The following is a 15,565-nucleotide window of genomic DNA, read 5'->3' as shown; positions in this document are numbered from 1 at the left end:
CTGTATTCTAGTACATAATGCTGAAATTCACGAACCTGCATTTCTAGTTGTGAGATACATCATTTTTTTCTTCTTTTTACTATTTATTGTTCCACAGAAAGGACCTGAAAACAGACGTTTTAGAAATTACAATTTCTTACATTACTTTGGAACAAAGTCTTCATTTACCTCAGTAAAAACTGTTTCACCCTGACTCCTTGTAACTGCTAAATTTGTTTTATCTAGCTGTAACAAATTATCTAGGCTTGTGGTTATACTGTTCTCTATTTTGTCCAGGTGCCAGCAGGTGGCAGAAAGGCTTCAGAAATTAGCAGGGGAATAAAATGTTTTGATTCTTAATTTGTAATTATGGACATTATTAATTTGTAATTATGGACACTATTAAAAGCATTAATACACTCCTTTATTCACAATGTATGGAACTTGGAGAATGAACGCAATACAAATAATGATACTATTGTGTTCCTTACTTGAATTGTCCCAGTCCCGTCTAACAAATGCTTTCCTCTTTTCTTCCAAGAACTGGCTAGGAATAAGTCCTGCACTTCCTCCTTCTTTAACATGGCTAGCCTGAAATCAAATTAAGCATGTAACAGAATTGATTTTTTACATTAGAAGGTGTAATGTAGCCAAAAGCAATTTAATGTTCAAGTTTGTTCACATCAGCAAGTTGGATACAAAGCACTGTAACACACTAGTAGTGTGATATTTGGAACATACAAATTAAGTGTAGGTATAAGAACAGTTGGGTTTTCTAAAACAGTGATCTCATTTCCCACCCACCTTTCAACAACTAAAACTTATTTTTCAGTAAACGTTCTAAAGTGTAGTTTTTATGCTGACTGGTCCTAAAACAATGTGTGTTAAAAAATGCAATTAAAAAAAAAAACTCATCCCAGCCCTGTACTTTCATTAAGTCAGTTGTATGAATGGATATCCACTTTAAATTCAGGATCTCTTACATGTTCTAAAAGTCTTTAGATACTGATGTCCACAGCAAGCCAAAATGACACCAAAAAACACCTTCTGTCACCTGAGCCGCACCCCATGGACATCTGTGCCTGAAAATAAGGTTAAACAATGCAAACTGCCTAACTAATACAGACCATTCAATCTGTAAAAGCCAAATATATCCTGAGGAAACAGATTTATCTTGATAATTTCTAACTGTGGAAGGCGAAAGGGAAATAAAGGAAAGGTACACTTTTTCCAAATGCTTAGATGAATTCAATGCAAAGTTTCTCTTCCATTTGTATTCCTCCTGAAATGTCAAGACTGATAGTTCCTCCCATAATAAGAATCCCAAGGCTAGTTTTGCTGGAATGCACTGGACAAAAATTTAGGAGCATGTCCACATAAATAATTTAATCATTCTTTTCTTATAGCAGATGCTGGAGGATGGCCAAGAACAAATCCAAAGGCATTAACTATTTCCTGTCACAGAACTAAGCTAACGAGAACTTTTCCTTCCCTAAATATATACTTTAGACAAGCCTAACTGGCGCACCAGTAATTTTGGTATCTCTCACACTAACTAGCACATGTAAGACCCATATTTTGGGATTTTATGCATATTTGTTCACACATGCACAAAGAAACCCCTCCAAAAAGCATGGAAGTTTTTTTACTCACAAGTTTCATAAGGGCTGCTAATATCCTTTTAGGCTATACTTACATAACAATTAAACAAATATACTACATCTGTGTGCCCATAGGATTTGTATAATTTTGTTATTCTGACTGAGCATAGTAGTCGTAGATGATTTCAAGACAAGCCTGGTAATTTCTCCATCTTGTATTGAGATATTTTTACAGACAGAATTAAAATTGTGACCATATAGAAGGGATAGACAAATGATCTGCTCCACTTTTATGTAACAGTTCTGAATTTCTGTCTGAAATTATATTCCACAATAATTCCTTGCAGCACCCAGAATATCATTTTTAAAATAAATGCAATATGGGGGAGATGGGCGGCATATAAATTTAATAATAAATATATAATTAGAAGATTGGATTAATGCATAGAAGGTTTACATTAAATCTCTAACCTGCCACCAGTTTGGGTCTTCTCGATTTACAATCTGAAGAATTTCTCCCTTGGAAAATTTAAGACCAGCTTCTTTGCATGGAATCAGATTATCATTGAATGGATTATAATCAAAGTGACACTTCACAAATACCTGAAACATAATTTTAAAAATAGTTTAAGAACAACAATTCTAACAGACTTACAAATGCTTAGCAAGTTTGTAAGTTGCTTAGAGTTTAGCTATTTTTTGATTCAGCAAAATTCAGGGTCCAGAGGACAATTTTGAAATACAGTTAAGTTTCTGGCAAAGATTCAAACTGTAAGAATCACTGGACATGAATTACTGCTGTTATCTAATAGTCACATAGACTCTTATAATTTGTGTTTTAGTCATCCCAATTATTTTTAGATGTTTATATTCTCAGAATGCAGTCAAGGGAGGCTGAAGCAAAGCCAACATTTTAATTAAGAGTGCCAAGATTCAGACTTGCATGGAAGATTATGCCATCTGCCACAGAACAAAACTTTGCCCCACAGAGTAGACAGAAAGGTTACACCTGATTAGTGTTGTAAGAAAGTGTACTTTTTATGTGTTTGGGTGACTTGCCTTTACATGCAATAAGCATCTCAAATGATTAATAAAACAATGAAACAATTCTTTTTAATACAAAACAATTTTAAATATATTTTGTATATAGTTTAATGCGTATTCAAAGTTCTTCCATTTATTTTATTCCACATTTTACAGCAAGTTCTCAGAGTTGTTTTTGTTTCATGCAGTATGTTGTACTGTCTTTTATAAACAGCCAACAGTCTTTGACAAAAGCATGAGTGAAAAGCAGTGAATGCTTGGAATGCCTACAGAAAGCCCCAGCACATAAACTCAGTTACAAAAGTAATACTTTCCAAATATTTCATCAAAACATTTTAGGTTGATTCAGCAAATCATGGTTCTGAAAAGACAAAATTACTTTTTATGCAGTTAGATGTTATTTTCTTCTTTTCATACTTGGGAAATGGACCAAAACTCAGTCAACCACACAGTATTGGCTTTTAAAAATTTTGTTATCACTGCTTAGGCATGAAAATTTTTCTACATATAAGGTTTTAAATCAATGGAGAGTTGACATGTCAGATATAGAGGAAATAATAATAATAATAATAATAATAATAATACATTCAAAGGCCAGAAACATAGGATACAACTAAGCACTGCAAACTGCAAAAAGATTTTACGAAATTACATAAAAACATTAGAATGATTGATAAATGGGCTATAATTGTGAAGACGTTGCAATAATATATGCCTCATTTTCACTGCTGCTGCACAATATTTTGCTACCATCTGAATAATGGAAGATTTAACATCCAAAAATAACAACATAAAAATTGCCAGTCCAACCAGGGTATTGTTGAAGAAAAGGTAGAATGTACCTGTTTTGGATATCCCTGTAAATGTCACAGCATAACAACACATGCTGGGCTATTTCAATAACCCCTGTTCTATAATGGCAGGCATATTTCTCCAATGGGTCTTAAGAGTATCTTCTCTGTAGTAATGCCACAGAGACTGTATTATGCCTAGCTCGGAAGGAACCCTTCTATAATTTGGGAAATATCACCACAGAGAGGCTAATTAGCCACTCCCCAGGAACTCTTTGTCAACCAGGTCCTACTTCTCTGTGCCACTATTTATCTCTCTGAATTTCGATAGCATTTTGTCTCTGTAGGAATATATTTTTGGCATGCTCATACCCCAAAGATCTAAAATGTGCTCTCCGGTAATCCCAGTATCTTCTATTTTTGTTTGATGAGATTATTCCAGTTTAGTGGGAAGTTTCCAGCTGTTATTAATGGGAAGAGGCCCAGGGGAAAGAACTGGAGTTTTAAGTAATAATTTAGCATTAATCTCCATGTCCTAGCCTCAGTTTTGGGCATCCAAATTTCTAACCTAAGGAGGGCACTGACAACCTCTCTGGGTGCAGTGAGTATAGTCCTCAAACATTTAGTCAGGGCTACCTCAAGGGTGTTTTTCTCAGCGCACAGCCCCAGCTGGGCATTTTAGGTTGTAAAAATTTCAAAGCACGCTGGAACGAAGTCACCTCATGTAGTGAAGAAAAGTCATATGATGGCTGTTGCAGATCTAAAATCATCTGAGAGATGTAATCATGATGGGCCGTCCAATTTCCCTTACAGTAGATAACCACTCTCAGATACTTAAAAGTATGAATCTTTCTATAAGTTCCCTTCTATATTCCATCTTTGGAATCATCCTTCTGTGTCCAATAGGAGAACGGGAAATAAGGACTGCATCATCTAAGCATAAGAGTATTGAGATCTTGCAGCCTGCTAGTTTAGGGGCATGGCTATCTGCTTTGTTTATTATTTCAATCATTGAGTTGATGAACTGATTAAATAGGGCAAGGGCTAAAATACATCTCTGATGCATACACATTGCACCTGCATTTCATTAGAGAGTAGCCTTTGATTATTACACCTTACTCCCAAGGAAGAGGTAGCATACAGGTTCTGAATCAGCTGGAGGAGCTGTCTGTCCATGGTGGTGTTCTTCAGCTTATTCCACTGAATCTTCCTATCCATGGAATCAAAGGTGACTTTAAAATCCAAAAATGGCACATATACGGATTTTAAATTATTCACATATTTTTGAATAAGGTGGTGTAGTATGAGAATATGGGCAACAGTTGATCATCCTTCCCTGTTTATCCCCTAGGATAAACACTCTTCCCTGTTTATCCCCTAGGATCCTTTTTAGAATCCATCCTTGACTGACGTTCATTGTTCAGATGCTGATTGGTCTATAATTAGCTGAATCATCCCTATTGCCTTTCTTATAGATAGGGACTATTACTACTACCCCCAAAACCTTAGGAATGTGCCTAGTTTGGTCAATATATCTAAACAGAGATGACAGTAAAGGCACTGACCACCTACCATTACATTTGATCACTTCAGGCCAAATACAGTCATTACCTGAGGCATTCCCAGGTTTAAGTGCCTCTATCAAAATATTTAACCACTTCTCCCAGAGTGATGGGGGGGGTTCTTCCCAGATATAAAATTCTAAGCCAAGAGTTTAGAGAAGAAAACTTGGCAAAAATAAGGTGTGTTGTGTATGTGTACATATTTGTACACAGGGCAAGAAAGAATGAATTAAATACCAATAAATGTAATGTATAATTTTATTCTCAAGGAATTGACCAAACTCCCTGTGTTTTCAAGAACTTACTAATATAAAATTATATTAATTTTGTTGCTCAGAAATTAACATCTTCATTTTCATCTCCCATAGAGTACCAGTCTGGTGTGGTGGTTAAGGTGCTGGCCTAGAAACCAGGAGGCTGTGAGTTCTGGCCTCCCTTAGGCACGAAAGCCAGCTGGGTGGCTTGGGCCAGGCACTCTCTCTCAGATCAACCCACCTCACAGGGTTGTTCTTGTGGGGAACATAGGCAGGAGCATTAGGTATGTTTGCCACCTTGAGTTGACCAAAATATATATTTTAAAAGAGGGATTAAAATATAGTCATAATCATAATATAGATAGTAACATACATCTTTTCATACACTTGAGTTATGGTCAGCTGTAGTCTTACAATGCTTGCATTCTGAATGAAAGAAAATCCTACAATTATGTGTAACTACAGTACATTTACATATCTATTTTAAGTGTCTCTCAGCAAAATATTAACTGCAGACAGCTGTCACCTTTAAATATGACCATAGCTGAGTTAATTAACATATTTGATTAGACTGAGGAAAGAAAACAAATTAACATTTGCTATATAGCTTCAAGCTATCAAGGATGGTACTACTAACCTGTTGGGGAACAATATTATCTCTGTAGCTAGGAAGAATCTTCAGAGTGACACTACCACTAATACTCTTCAGGAGTTCTTGCAATTCTTTTGGATTGTTTCCAACTTCATGACCATTAACCTCTTTAATGATATCACCTACATGTAGGAGACCTTGTCGGTCTATCATTCCTCCATGAAGGATTCTTGCAATCACCAGGTCATTATTCTCCACCCTAAATGTGACACCCTAAACGAACATTTGAAGGGCATCAGAGTTTATCTCTGAAACATTTATCCCCATTTCAGAACTAGAATCTTAACACCGTGATTTCTTATTAGTTGACATCACATAAGAGCTGTTAAAACTTGTATACTGTTATGATCCTGAAATCCAAAAGCAAAAGAGTATTTCATATAAGGAACTGACTTACAAACATGGATTTCTCACATTTTCAACTTACTGAACACAATCATTTTAATCATTATCTAACATTAACATACATTTATTCATCTACTCTATTTACTGGTGGAAGAACATGCATACAGAGATTAAAGCAATCTTTAATGTTTCTTCTCCCTAGAGAATATTAGGTGTTTTCACTGAAATTCGTTGTTCCTTCTTTCTTACACACTCACACACTAAAAGCCTTGCAGTCCCCCAAAAGCTCTGGATTGCCCCAATATATAAAAACAAGCCATTAGAGAACTATTCCTTTCCCACTTCACTTTTATATTTTAGTTTCTACTCAAAAAGCATTTTACCATCTTATAATTTTAATTAAAGAAACAACAGAGACAGATTATGCAAGTCTCTCAAACATACTTCATATTTAAGAGGGAAAAAATTAATACTCACCAGGGGCTCTCCTGCTCTTTTATGAATGCCAAGTATACGAATAGCATCTACTGGCACTATCTGATTGTTCACTGAAGCATTATTTATTTCTGGACTAGACGGAGGAGACTCATAACACTTTGATGCCACAATATCATGAGCTTCTAAGAGTGACTGCAAATAAAGAATGGATGAGATGATGCATTTAAAGCACTTTTTTTCAGCTATTGTTGGCCAATAGTTACACAGAATAATTTCTAGGCCACTCCTTGGTAATCCAGTATGGTCCTGCAATATTAATATGGCAACTCCTCAATTTTGTAAATAGCAGCTGCAAAATTTGATAAGCTCTATTCATCATACACACAGAGAAATTCTAGGATTTTTTTTTTTTTAAACAGATGCTCATTTTAGCATGTTCTTTTAAGCTCAAAACAATGGATGGGATCCAGTTCAGAGAATAAATCAAGTCATGTTCAAATCTAAAGTAAATTAGAAAGAAATGGTAACTGAAGTTATCAATCAAAATTTATTTATAGTCCAAGACCAAACACAGTTGAAGTTATATCAATTTCAGTCTAACATGACACAATATTCTTTAGATCTGAACCATAAAGTCTTGTCTTTAAAACAAAACCTATTTTGATACATTTTACAGCAACTGAACAAAAGTATAGTTAATTGTTAATACTACAAAATATACTTACCAGAAAGTGTGGTTCCTTTAGTATACCAACCAATTCTGCAATATTTTCATCTTTGTTTATTAATGGACTGATGTCTTCAAGAATCTCATTGACCAATTCCAGATTGTTATCACTCACAGCCTCAAGTTTAGAATCTTCCAGTCGTTCATGAGCCTATGAAAGTCACAGAGCAAGACATACTAACAAGAAAAGTGTGTCTGATTTATCATTTATTTTACAATACTTACAAGGTATTTTGATAACAACTCTATTGCACTTCCTGCAAATTGTTATTTCATGCGTTGTAATTTGGGATTTTTATCTTTGCTTCAGGACCCTTCAAAAACAGCAGTTCACTTAAATAAAACATGCAAATATACTTTTCTGAATAGTTCTGTTTTTATTCTTAGTAGCTGAAGTAAGATATTATGGTTAATACACAGCCTTTTGGAAGCAGTAAGGCATAACTATGCTTCAGATTCTGATTTAATAGATATTTTCTCACCACAGGTAATGCTGGAACTACAGTGAATAGATGTCTTACAAAAGAAAATATTACAGTAAAAATATATGTACTATCATGAAACGGATGTAATATTGATTGAATGGCATTCTTAGGATAATCAAGTTGAAACTAGAATCATTATTATTTTACATCTGCTTCCTTACAGTGTCTACTTTTACCATGGAAGTCAGAAGATTTTCTGCTTTAAAAATGCATAGGGATACCAGTTCCTAAGAGTTGAAGCATTACTTGAAAACTTAACGCAAGGGAAATGAGACTGAGAAAGTATAAACCACACACAACTAGATTAGCAGAATGCTTACATACTGTATTTATTAGAAAAGAAGAGTATTTTTTCCCCATAAATTTGTCTGCAAATGGGAGAGTAACTGAGAATACAATAATGAACACCCACATTTTTCTTTTTCTGTCTGATAGCTGGAAGGAGGAGGCAATCTAAATTCGGAACATCCTTTTTCAAGAAAATATAGTATTTCCCCTTTTGGAGAGGAAACTGCCATTCATTTATTAAGAATGAACTGAAGAATCACAATATTGAAACTTCAGATTATAATTCCCTATGTTCTATATGCAGCTATCACATACTCTTTTTTTATCTTTTCACATGCTATTTTTGAAATATCAAATTAATGCAGCTTTACTGAAATCTAGAAGATGAAGTGAAGGGATAGCTAATGGTTGCTCAAGAATTGACAGAGCAATTAAGTAGTTACATCTGGAGACCCCCATATTTGGGGACACCTTATGAACTATGTGATCAGAAAAATGAATCCAATGGCTCATATCTTTTTGCATATCAGATTTTGTTACCACATACTCTAGATACCAGCAAAGTCTATGCAACTGGGCCCCATAATTCAGCCTCCCAATTTTCTGAAGGGCCACAAGAAGCCATTTGGTGACATGTGGCACTATCACATAGGGCGTTGGGTTGTTGTTTTGCAGTACTTTTTGGGTGGGAGGGGTAAGGGTAGACATGGGAGAAGAACACCTCCCAGAGAGAATCTTTTCTCCTTCCTAACTTTAAAACCATCAGAACTCCCCAGAACAGACTAAAATCATGTTGCTACAATTCAGCAACTTTTGCTGCTGAATTACAGCAGTGCAGTCTTAGGGTACTCTGGAGCCTCCTACAGCCTGCCCATCTCCTTGATAGCTATCTCATAGTCAATTCTTCCCACCCAATGCACCAGGGATTTCCAAGGGGCTAGTCTATATGAGAAGGAGCACTGAATAAATATTTCATACCTTAGCAAGTGATTTTACAATAGGATTCTCCATAATTCCTTTCAAGAAAATAAGGTCTATTTCTTCAGCTCCTGATGATGAGGGTAAATCAGTAAGGTTATCCAAAACTTGCTGCATTGCTATTGAAAAGAAATATATACAGAGAAAATACTTTAGTAAAAGTTGTGTCTTAAAGAGTCAGATTTATTATAACAAATATATTGTCTATTTGCCTTTAAAATAATTGCGTGACCAGCCACTTAGAGGTCAAGCACCAATCCTTATCTTATTCAATGCTGTTTTTGAGAAACATTTCAAAAGCTAAAAAAGCAATGAGAAGCCTTTTGGCACTTTAAAAGCTAACCAATTTATAGGTAGTCCTGGCTTAACAACTGCCCTGTTTAGCAACCAAAGTTATGATAGCACTGAAAAAGTAACTTTACGACCAGTCCTCGCACTTGTGATCATCGCAGTCACATGCTTCACTTAACAACTGCATCACTTAACAATGGAGTTTCCAGTCCCAATTGTGGTTGTTAAGCAAGGACTACCTGCATATGAGATAAATGCTTGCATATTCAGTCCCCAAAAATGGGAAAGGGTGAAGACTCTTCATCCATTTCCTCACCTACTTTTGAGACAGAAAAAAAGCAGATCGTGGTAGCTTTTCTTACAGAGTGGGAAAGATCTTAAGAATGAAGAGTCAATCCTGCCAGCTTCCATTCATTGCCCATTAGACATAGACATCAGACAATTAGGAATTGTTTAAGCATGTAGAAGGGCATAATCCTTTAAAAGTGCCAATAAATCCATAACAATCCACCAGTCCATTTATAAGCCACAATTTATTGAAAATATAAAAAGAGAGTAGAGAAGACACTAAAATACATATTATGAAAGTAAATATCCTATATCAGAGAGTAGGTCTAGTAGATCTATATGCTGAGATAAGATTCCACAGTCCGATTATTCAACTCACAGTTGAGTAATCCGTAATATCTAACACTAATTTTATCCTTCAAGTGTATTTAATTTATGTATTTAATTTATCACATTTCTTTTTTTTTTAATAAAATTTTTTATTCTTTACAACAAACACAAAACATACATAAACAAACAAGAACATACAAAGGCATATATTTATCACATTTCTATAGCCATCCCACACAAAGCGACTCTGGGCAGTGTACAACAATTAAATAAAATAACAAATAGATAAAAACAATCATTATAAAAGATTAAAAAGTCATTATTAAAATACATCACAAAAAAGTTTTAAAAATTTAAATTTTAAAATATACAAACCCCAAGGAGGGAGAGAATATTAATCATAGTAGAGCCACCTAAGAATGTTTCCGGTTCCCAAAGACCCCCAGGCCTGATGTAACCATGTCTTAAGGGACTTCCTAAACGACAGCAGCAAGGAAGGGGTGAGCCTCACTTCAGGGGGGAGAATGTTCCACAAGGAGGGAGCCACGGCAGAGAAGGCCCACCTCCTGGGACCCACAAAATGCAAGTTCCCGGCTGATGGAATGTGTAGCATGCCTTCCCTGCTGGATCTAATGGGACGGGCTGATGTGAGGTATGTATGTGTAAGTGCAATAAAGCAATTCACAGGTTAAAAAGCACCAATGTAAAAACAGGCCAAGCCAGAAGCACTGGATCGTTAGTAATTTAATGCACATTAACATACACTAATCCTAGGATTAATTTTTTAACAATGATTAAAATAATTATAACACCACAAAAAACAAATGCACAGTAATTGAGTAAGCAGACATCCCTTGGCTTTCTTTCTGTAGTGATCAGAGGCAATCAGAGGAAGAATTAATCACCTCTTTTAAAAGACAAAGCACATCAAACTGGAAGATACAAACTTGTTAAAACTAAAAGATTCTACAGTATTGCCCATAAGGACTATCTCAGAAACAGAGCTGCAAGAGCTCATGAAGAGCTACTCGCACTAAACATTATCTTCACAACAGTTTTCATTAAATAACACTTTAACACCTACTTTCTTAATATCTCCTCGCTTAAAGGGGGGAAAATATTTTCTGGCATATTAGTAAGTAGAAAATTTTAACCATGTGGTGCCATTTTTAAAATGAACATGTATCATACTATGGAAGCTTTTAAAAAAAGTTGCTATAACTACACTTTATAATCAATGCATCCCCATCTCCTTCCAGCAAACAAGCTCTCTTTGAAAAGCTTGTGTAGGAGGCTAATGACAGTTACATTATGCTTTCAGGAATTCTGACAGCATTTTTTTCTTTAGTTGATAAGCCAAGATTGTTGTCAACCATACCAAAATTTCAGGAACATAATGCATTTTTATTAATAAAAAATGAAGACCTAGGAGCTGTGTAGGTGGCAGCAAGAAATTCAAGTTCATTATCTAGATTAAAGCCAATAAATTGCACTAAGAAGACTTTAAGCTGTTTTTAATACCTCGTTGGAGACAAACTCACTTTGAAAAGATGCATGTGAAATGCTTCTCACATTCATTTGTCTGTGCGATATCTAAATTTCTGCACAACTCTGAGGTAACAAAATAAGACACAAAGCAGCATCCTAAAATGTACTAATCTGGAAGACGCATGCTGCAAACTTGGAAAAAATGTTTTACTCAGAAGACAGTTTTAATTTGTAATGGGCAAAAAAGTTATTTGCATGTATAAATGTAAAAATAAAAAAAAGCTGCAACAAACTAAAAAAAAAAGATTACATAGATGACCACAGAATGTGGAAAATATATCCCCAAACTAGCATTTTTCATAATCTGCTTCTGTCCAGATGTATCTGAATACAGTATGACTTCTATCATATGACTGGCCATGCTGTCAGGGAATTCTGGGAATTGTAATTCAACCCTTCTGGAAAGTACAAAGTTAGGGAAAGCAATCAGCAATTTCTAGGGTAATAGCATTGTATTGGCTGTAGACTAGAATTCACTGTTACTTTCCAAAGCTCACTTAAAGCAATAAACTTTATTTCCATAACTTATTCAGTTGAACAGCTGAACACTATTCCTTATTCTTGGAATAAACAAATAGGTAGTAACCAAGCTACAACATTTAAGCTATTGGTCTTCTCTAACCTTTGCTTGAACACATGCAGAGAAGAGAAATCCACACCTCTCTACTCTTATCCAAAGGACATTTCTCCTAACATCAGAATTTGCCTTCTTGTTACTTAAAACCAGTTTTCTGTGTCCTGCACTTTGAGAGGACAGAGAACTATTCTTGACTTTCTTCTATGTAAACATTCTTTCAAGTATTTAAAGAGAGTTATGATATTCCCACTGTGTCTTCTCTTCTCAAGGCTAAACATTCCTAGTGCCTTCAATTTCTCTTCATACCTGACCATTCCTTTTGCCTTTCTCTGTACTTGTTCAGCTTTATCTAAATCCTTTCCCAAAACTAAACACAATATTTGATGTCAGGTCTACCACTGCAAAACAACCTGTATTATTCCATAATTTTGAAATTATATTTCTGTTGTTCATATTTACTTCGTAATCGATTACAATTCCAAGATCCTTTTCATATGTCCTATTACAAAGTCATATATCATGAATCCCACTCTTGTGCATTTAATTTCAGTTTCTTAAGTAAAATTTCCAGTTGTCTGTGCTAAATTTCACTGTTACTTTTAGCCCATTTTTCTGAAAGCATCAAAACTGTTTTGAATTTTATTTTTGTCTTCTGAAGTATTACTTTTCTAACACAATTTTGTGTCATTTGTACAGTAAATCTGATAACCACCTGTTCATGAATAAAAACGTTGATGAATAAAGATTCAGGACTGAACCTTGTATCCATTTTATAGTTATTATTTGTACTATGACAATTGTTCATGGACTAAAATGTGACCATCAGTAAGCAAGATTTTTGATATCTTTCTAAACTGACTGTAAACATACAATCAGATTTTTGGCCCATCTAAGCTAGCAGTGTCAAAACAGGCAGCAGCTCTTTGAACAACTACAACTCTGTTCCAGTTCTATCTAGAGATACCAGGGATTGAAACTGTAATCAGGGGTTGACTCTGCAAGCAAATCATGCCTTTTGTCTTATATCAGATTGTACTGTTGGTCTGACCCCAGTCCAAATACACTGAGACAAATCCATTAGGTCAGTTGCACTTTGCTCCCACTGAAATCAGCTGGACGTGATTATTATTTATACCCCACTGATTTCACAACCCTACTTTATACTGGAATCCCACTCTTTCTTTACACACAAGACAGTACATATTAACAATAGACAAACTTGAGACTTACATGATATACTTCATTTTTATTAACATTCCAAGATTCACCAACAGGAAGCATATAGAGAGAGCAACTCACAATATGTAAAAATTAACTAAAAGGATGCACTTGAACAGAGAGACAGTGCAGCAATACAATCAACAGCAGAAGAAATATTGCAATTCCTTCTGCATAAAAACCTCATTCTGACCTCAACTACCCAAGGCATCTTCCAATATTTTAGACTACAACTTCTGTAATCCCTTGTTATTAGCCATAGGTAGCTGGGAATGTTGGGACATGAAATTCAATTTCAATCCAATGGGGGGGGGGGGGTTGGTAATCAGGTTGCCTCTCTTATTCTAATTTGTAAAATACCAGGATTTGACTTCAGCCACTCCATTCATTCTCCACTCCTAAGTTTGGATCTACCCAAATGATATCAACAGGTCCTTATGAATTCTATGGAAAAGTCTGAACTCCATTTTTGCTAAGTGCTATAGCTGAGCTCAATAAGGCTAGAATTCCTGTGGTTATTTCAACTTCCTCTGTTGTGTGTAAATAAGATTCTAGTTCAAATGTCATTATGAGTTTTTGCCCTGGAGGACTCATTCTCTATTTGTCACTTTATGTAACAGGACAATGTTATGACCATAGTCCTAACTTTGTTTGAATGATAAGGCACACTCCCTTTATTTGCAATTCAGAGTTATGTTCACCATTATGTTCACATCCATCATTCATTTTTTCTTTAAATAATACCCCATTATAAATCTGTATATATGCATATAAATTTCTGTTATAAATAATTACCAGCCATTTCCAAGTAGGAAATAAAAACACAGTTTCAATCTGATGCCACTAACACACTATGACATACTATAATAAACAACAATTGACAACTGTGTCTCTCAAAAAGGAAGTCAAGATCTTCTTAAAAAGGTAAATTTTTTGAGTTGAGCAAAATTCCTGTTGACTTTGGAAACACCCATCTACTTTTCTTGACAAAAATACAGAAGTTGTTTGCTATTATTTTCTTCCAAGGTTTTTTTTTTCAATTGCCAGTCTAGCCTATTGTTCTGGTATTTCCTGTTGGCCTTCCATCAGCTTTTCAATATCAGCCACATTCAACTAGGTATTGCCACGTTTATGGGATGTAAATAATCTTATTAAGTTAATGTCTCCTAAACTTGACAGATATACTTCAGTGTGATAATCAGTATAATCAGTTTCTAAGACACTTGTAGCAATGAACTTGATAACATGCTGTTGATAGGCAAAACTTTAAAAATGTACACTTTAAGGATGTTTGCATTTCCTCTCCATATTGGAGCAGCAATATGAACAGCAAATACAGGTACTCTTCATTTAGCGACTGACTCATTTAGCAAGTGTTCACAGTTATGATGGAGATAAAAAAGTAACTTTGTGACCAGTCCTCACATTTACCACCTTTGCAGGTCTGTAAAACAAAGAAAAGCTGAAGCAAGATCATAACCACAGTTGCAGTTTTACTTAGCGATTGCTTCACTTAACAATCAAGTTGTCAGTCCCAATTGTGGTCACTAAACAAGGACTACCTGTAAGATTATCTGCTCTAGACGTGTCTAATTCCTTTCTTAATCCTACCAGATTATTGGCCTTGACAACATATTCCAAAAATTAATTAACAGCCAATTAATTGTATGCCATTGATCACCCTGGTTTGGGATCCTTGGAAATATAATTCAAATACATCTTTAGGCTGTGGTATGAATGCATATTTCAATGTAAGTTTTAATACAGTGTACAATATGAGAACAACACCCAATTTAATGGTGGGATGCGGGTGGGAGAGAAAGCTCAGGTTATTTTGTTAAAACTGGCACAAAAAAAAAAAAAGGATAAATGATGTATAAATGATGTAGCCTCTTGCTTCCTGATAACCTACCGCAAAAACCATTAGTAGAACTGTCAAAAATCTGGAACTATATTATGACAAATTAACTGAAAGAGTTGGACACTTTCAATACATAGCAAATTTAGATTCCCTAATCTACTTTATCACTGGATTATATTCAACAATAAAAGCCACTGTTTCTTTCCATTCTTCAATTCCTTCAAACCTAGGCTGAATGTAATGATCTGGCCAGTTATGATGATAAGTGTGTTAATATCAGGAAAACCACACATGATTGGATTTTTATA

The 15,565-nt window shown here is 35.1% G+C and overlaps 1 protein-coding gene across 3 annotated transcripts in view; it reads right to left on the bottom strand.

Annotated features, from left to right (window-relative positions):
- Positions 1 to 15,565, bottom strand: part of PALS2 (protein associated with LIN7 2, MAGUK p55 family member) — a 46,283-nt gene that overhangs the window by 13,181 nt on the left and 17,537 nt on the right. For 2 of the 3 annotated variants that reach the window (XM_007433091.4, XM_025169741.2), the window contains exons 2-8: positions 9,145 to 9,263; positions 7,392 to 7,544; positions 6,706 to 6,858; positions 5,869 to 6,096; positions 2,052 to 2,183; positions 471 to 570; positions 36 to 104 (exon numbers count right to left, since the gene is read on the bottom strand). In XM_007433091.4, the coding sequence (XP_007433153.1) occupies positions 36 to 104; positions 471 to 570; positions 2,052 to 2,183; positions 5,869 to 6,096; positions 6,706 to 6,858; positions 7,392 to 7,544; positions 9,145 to 9,261 (952 nt within the window). In that variant the 5' untranslated portion in view covers positions 9,262 to 9,263. The remainder of the gene's footprint in view (positions 1 to 35; positions 105 to 470; positions 571 to 2,051; positions 2,184 to 5,868; positions 6,097 to 6,705; positions 6,859 to 7,391; positions 7,545 to 9,144; positions 9,264 to 15,565) is intronic. The other variant, XM_088150686.1, reaches the window with a different exon arrangement.

This window comes from Python bivittatus, unplaced genomic scaffold (genome assembly GCF_059951505.1).
Source record: "Python bivittatus isolate LINGU-HERP-01145 unplaced genomic scaffold, Pbiv_v1 ctg000610_np1212, whole genome shotgun sequence".
Classification (NCBI taxonomy): Eukaryota; Metazoa; Chordata; class Lepidosauria; order Squamata; family Pythonidae; genus Python; species Python bivittatus.
This window is presented reverse-complemented; position numbering and strand designations above follow the sequence as displayed.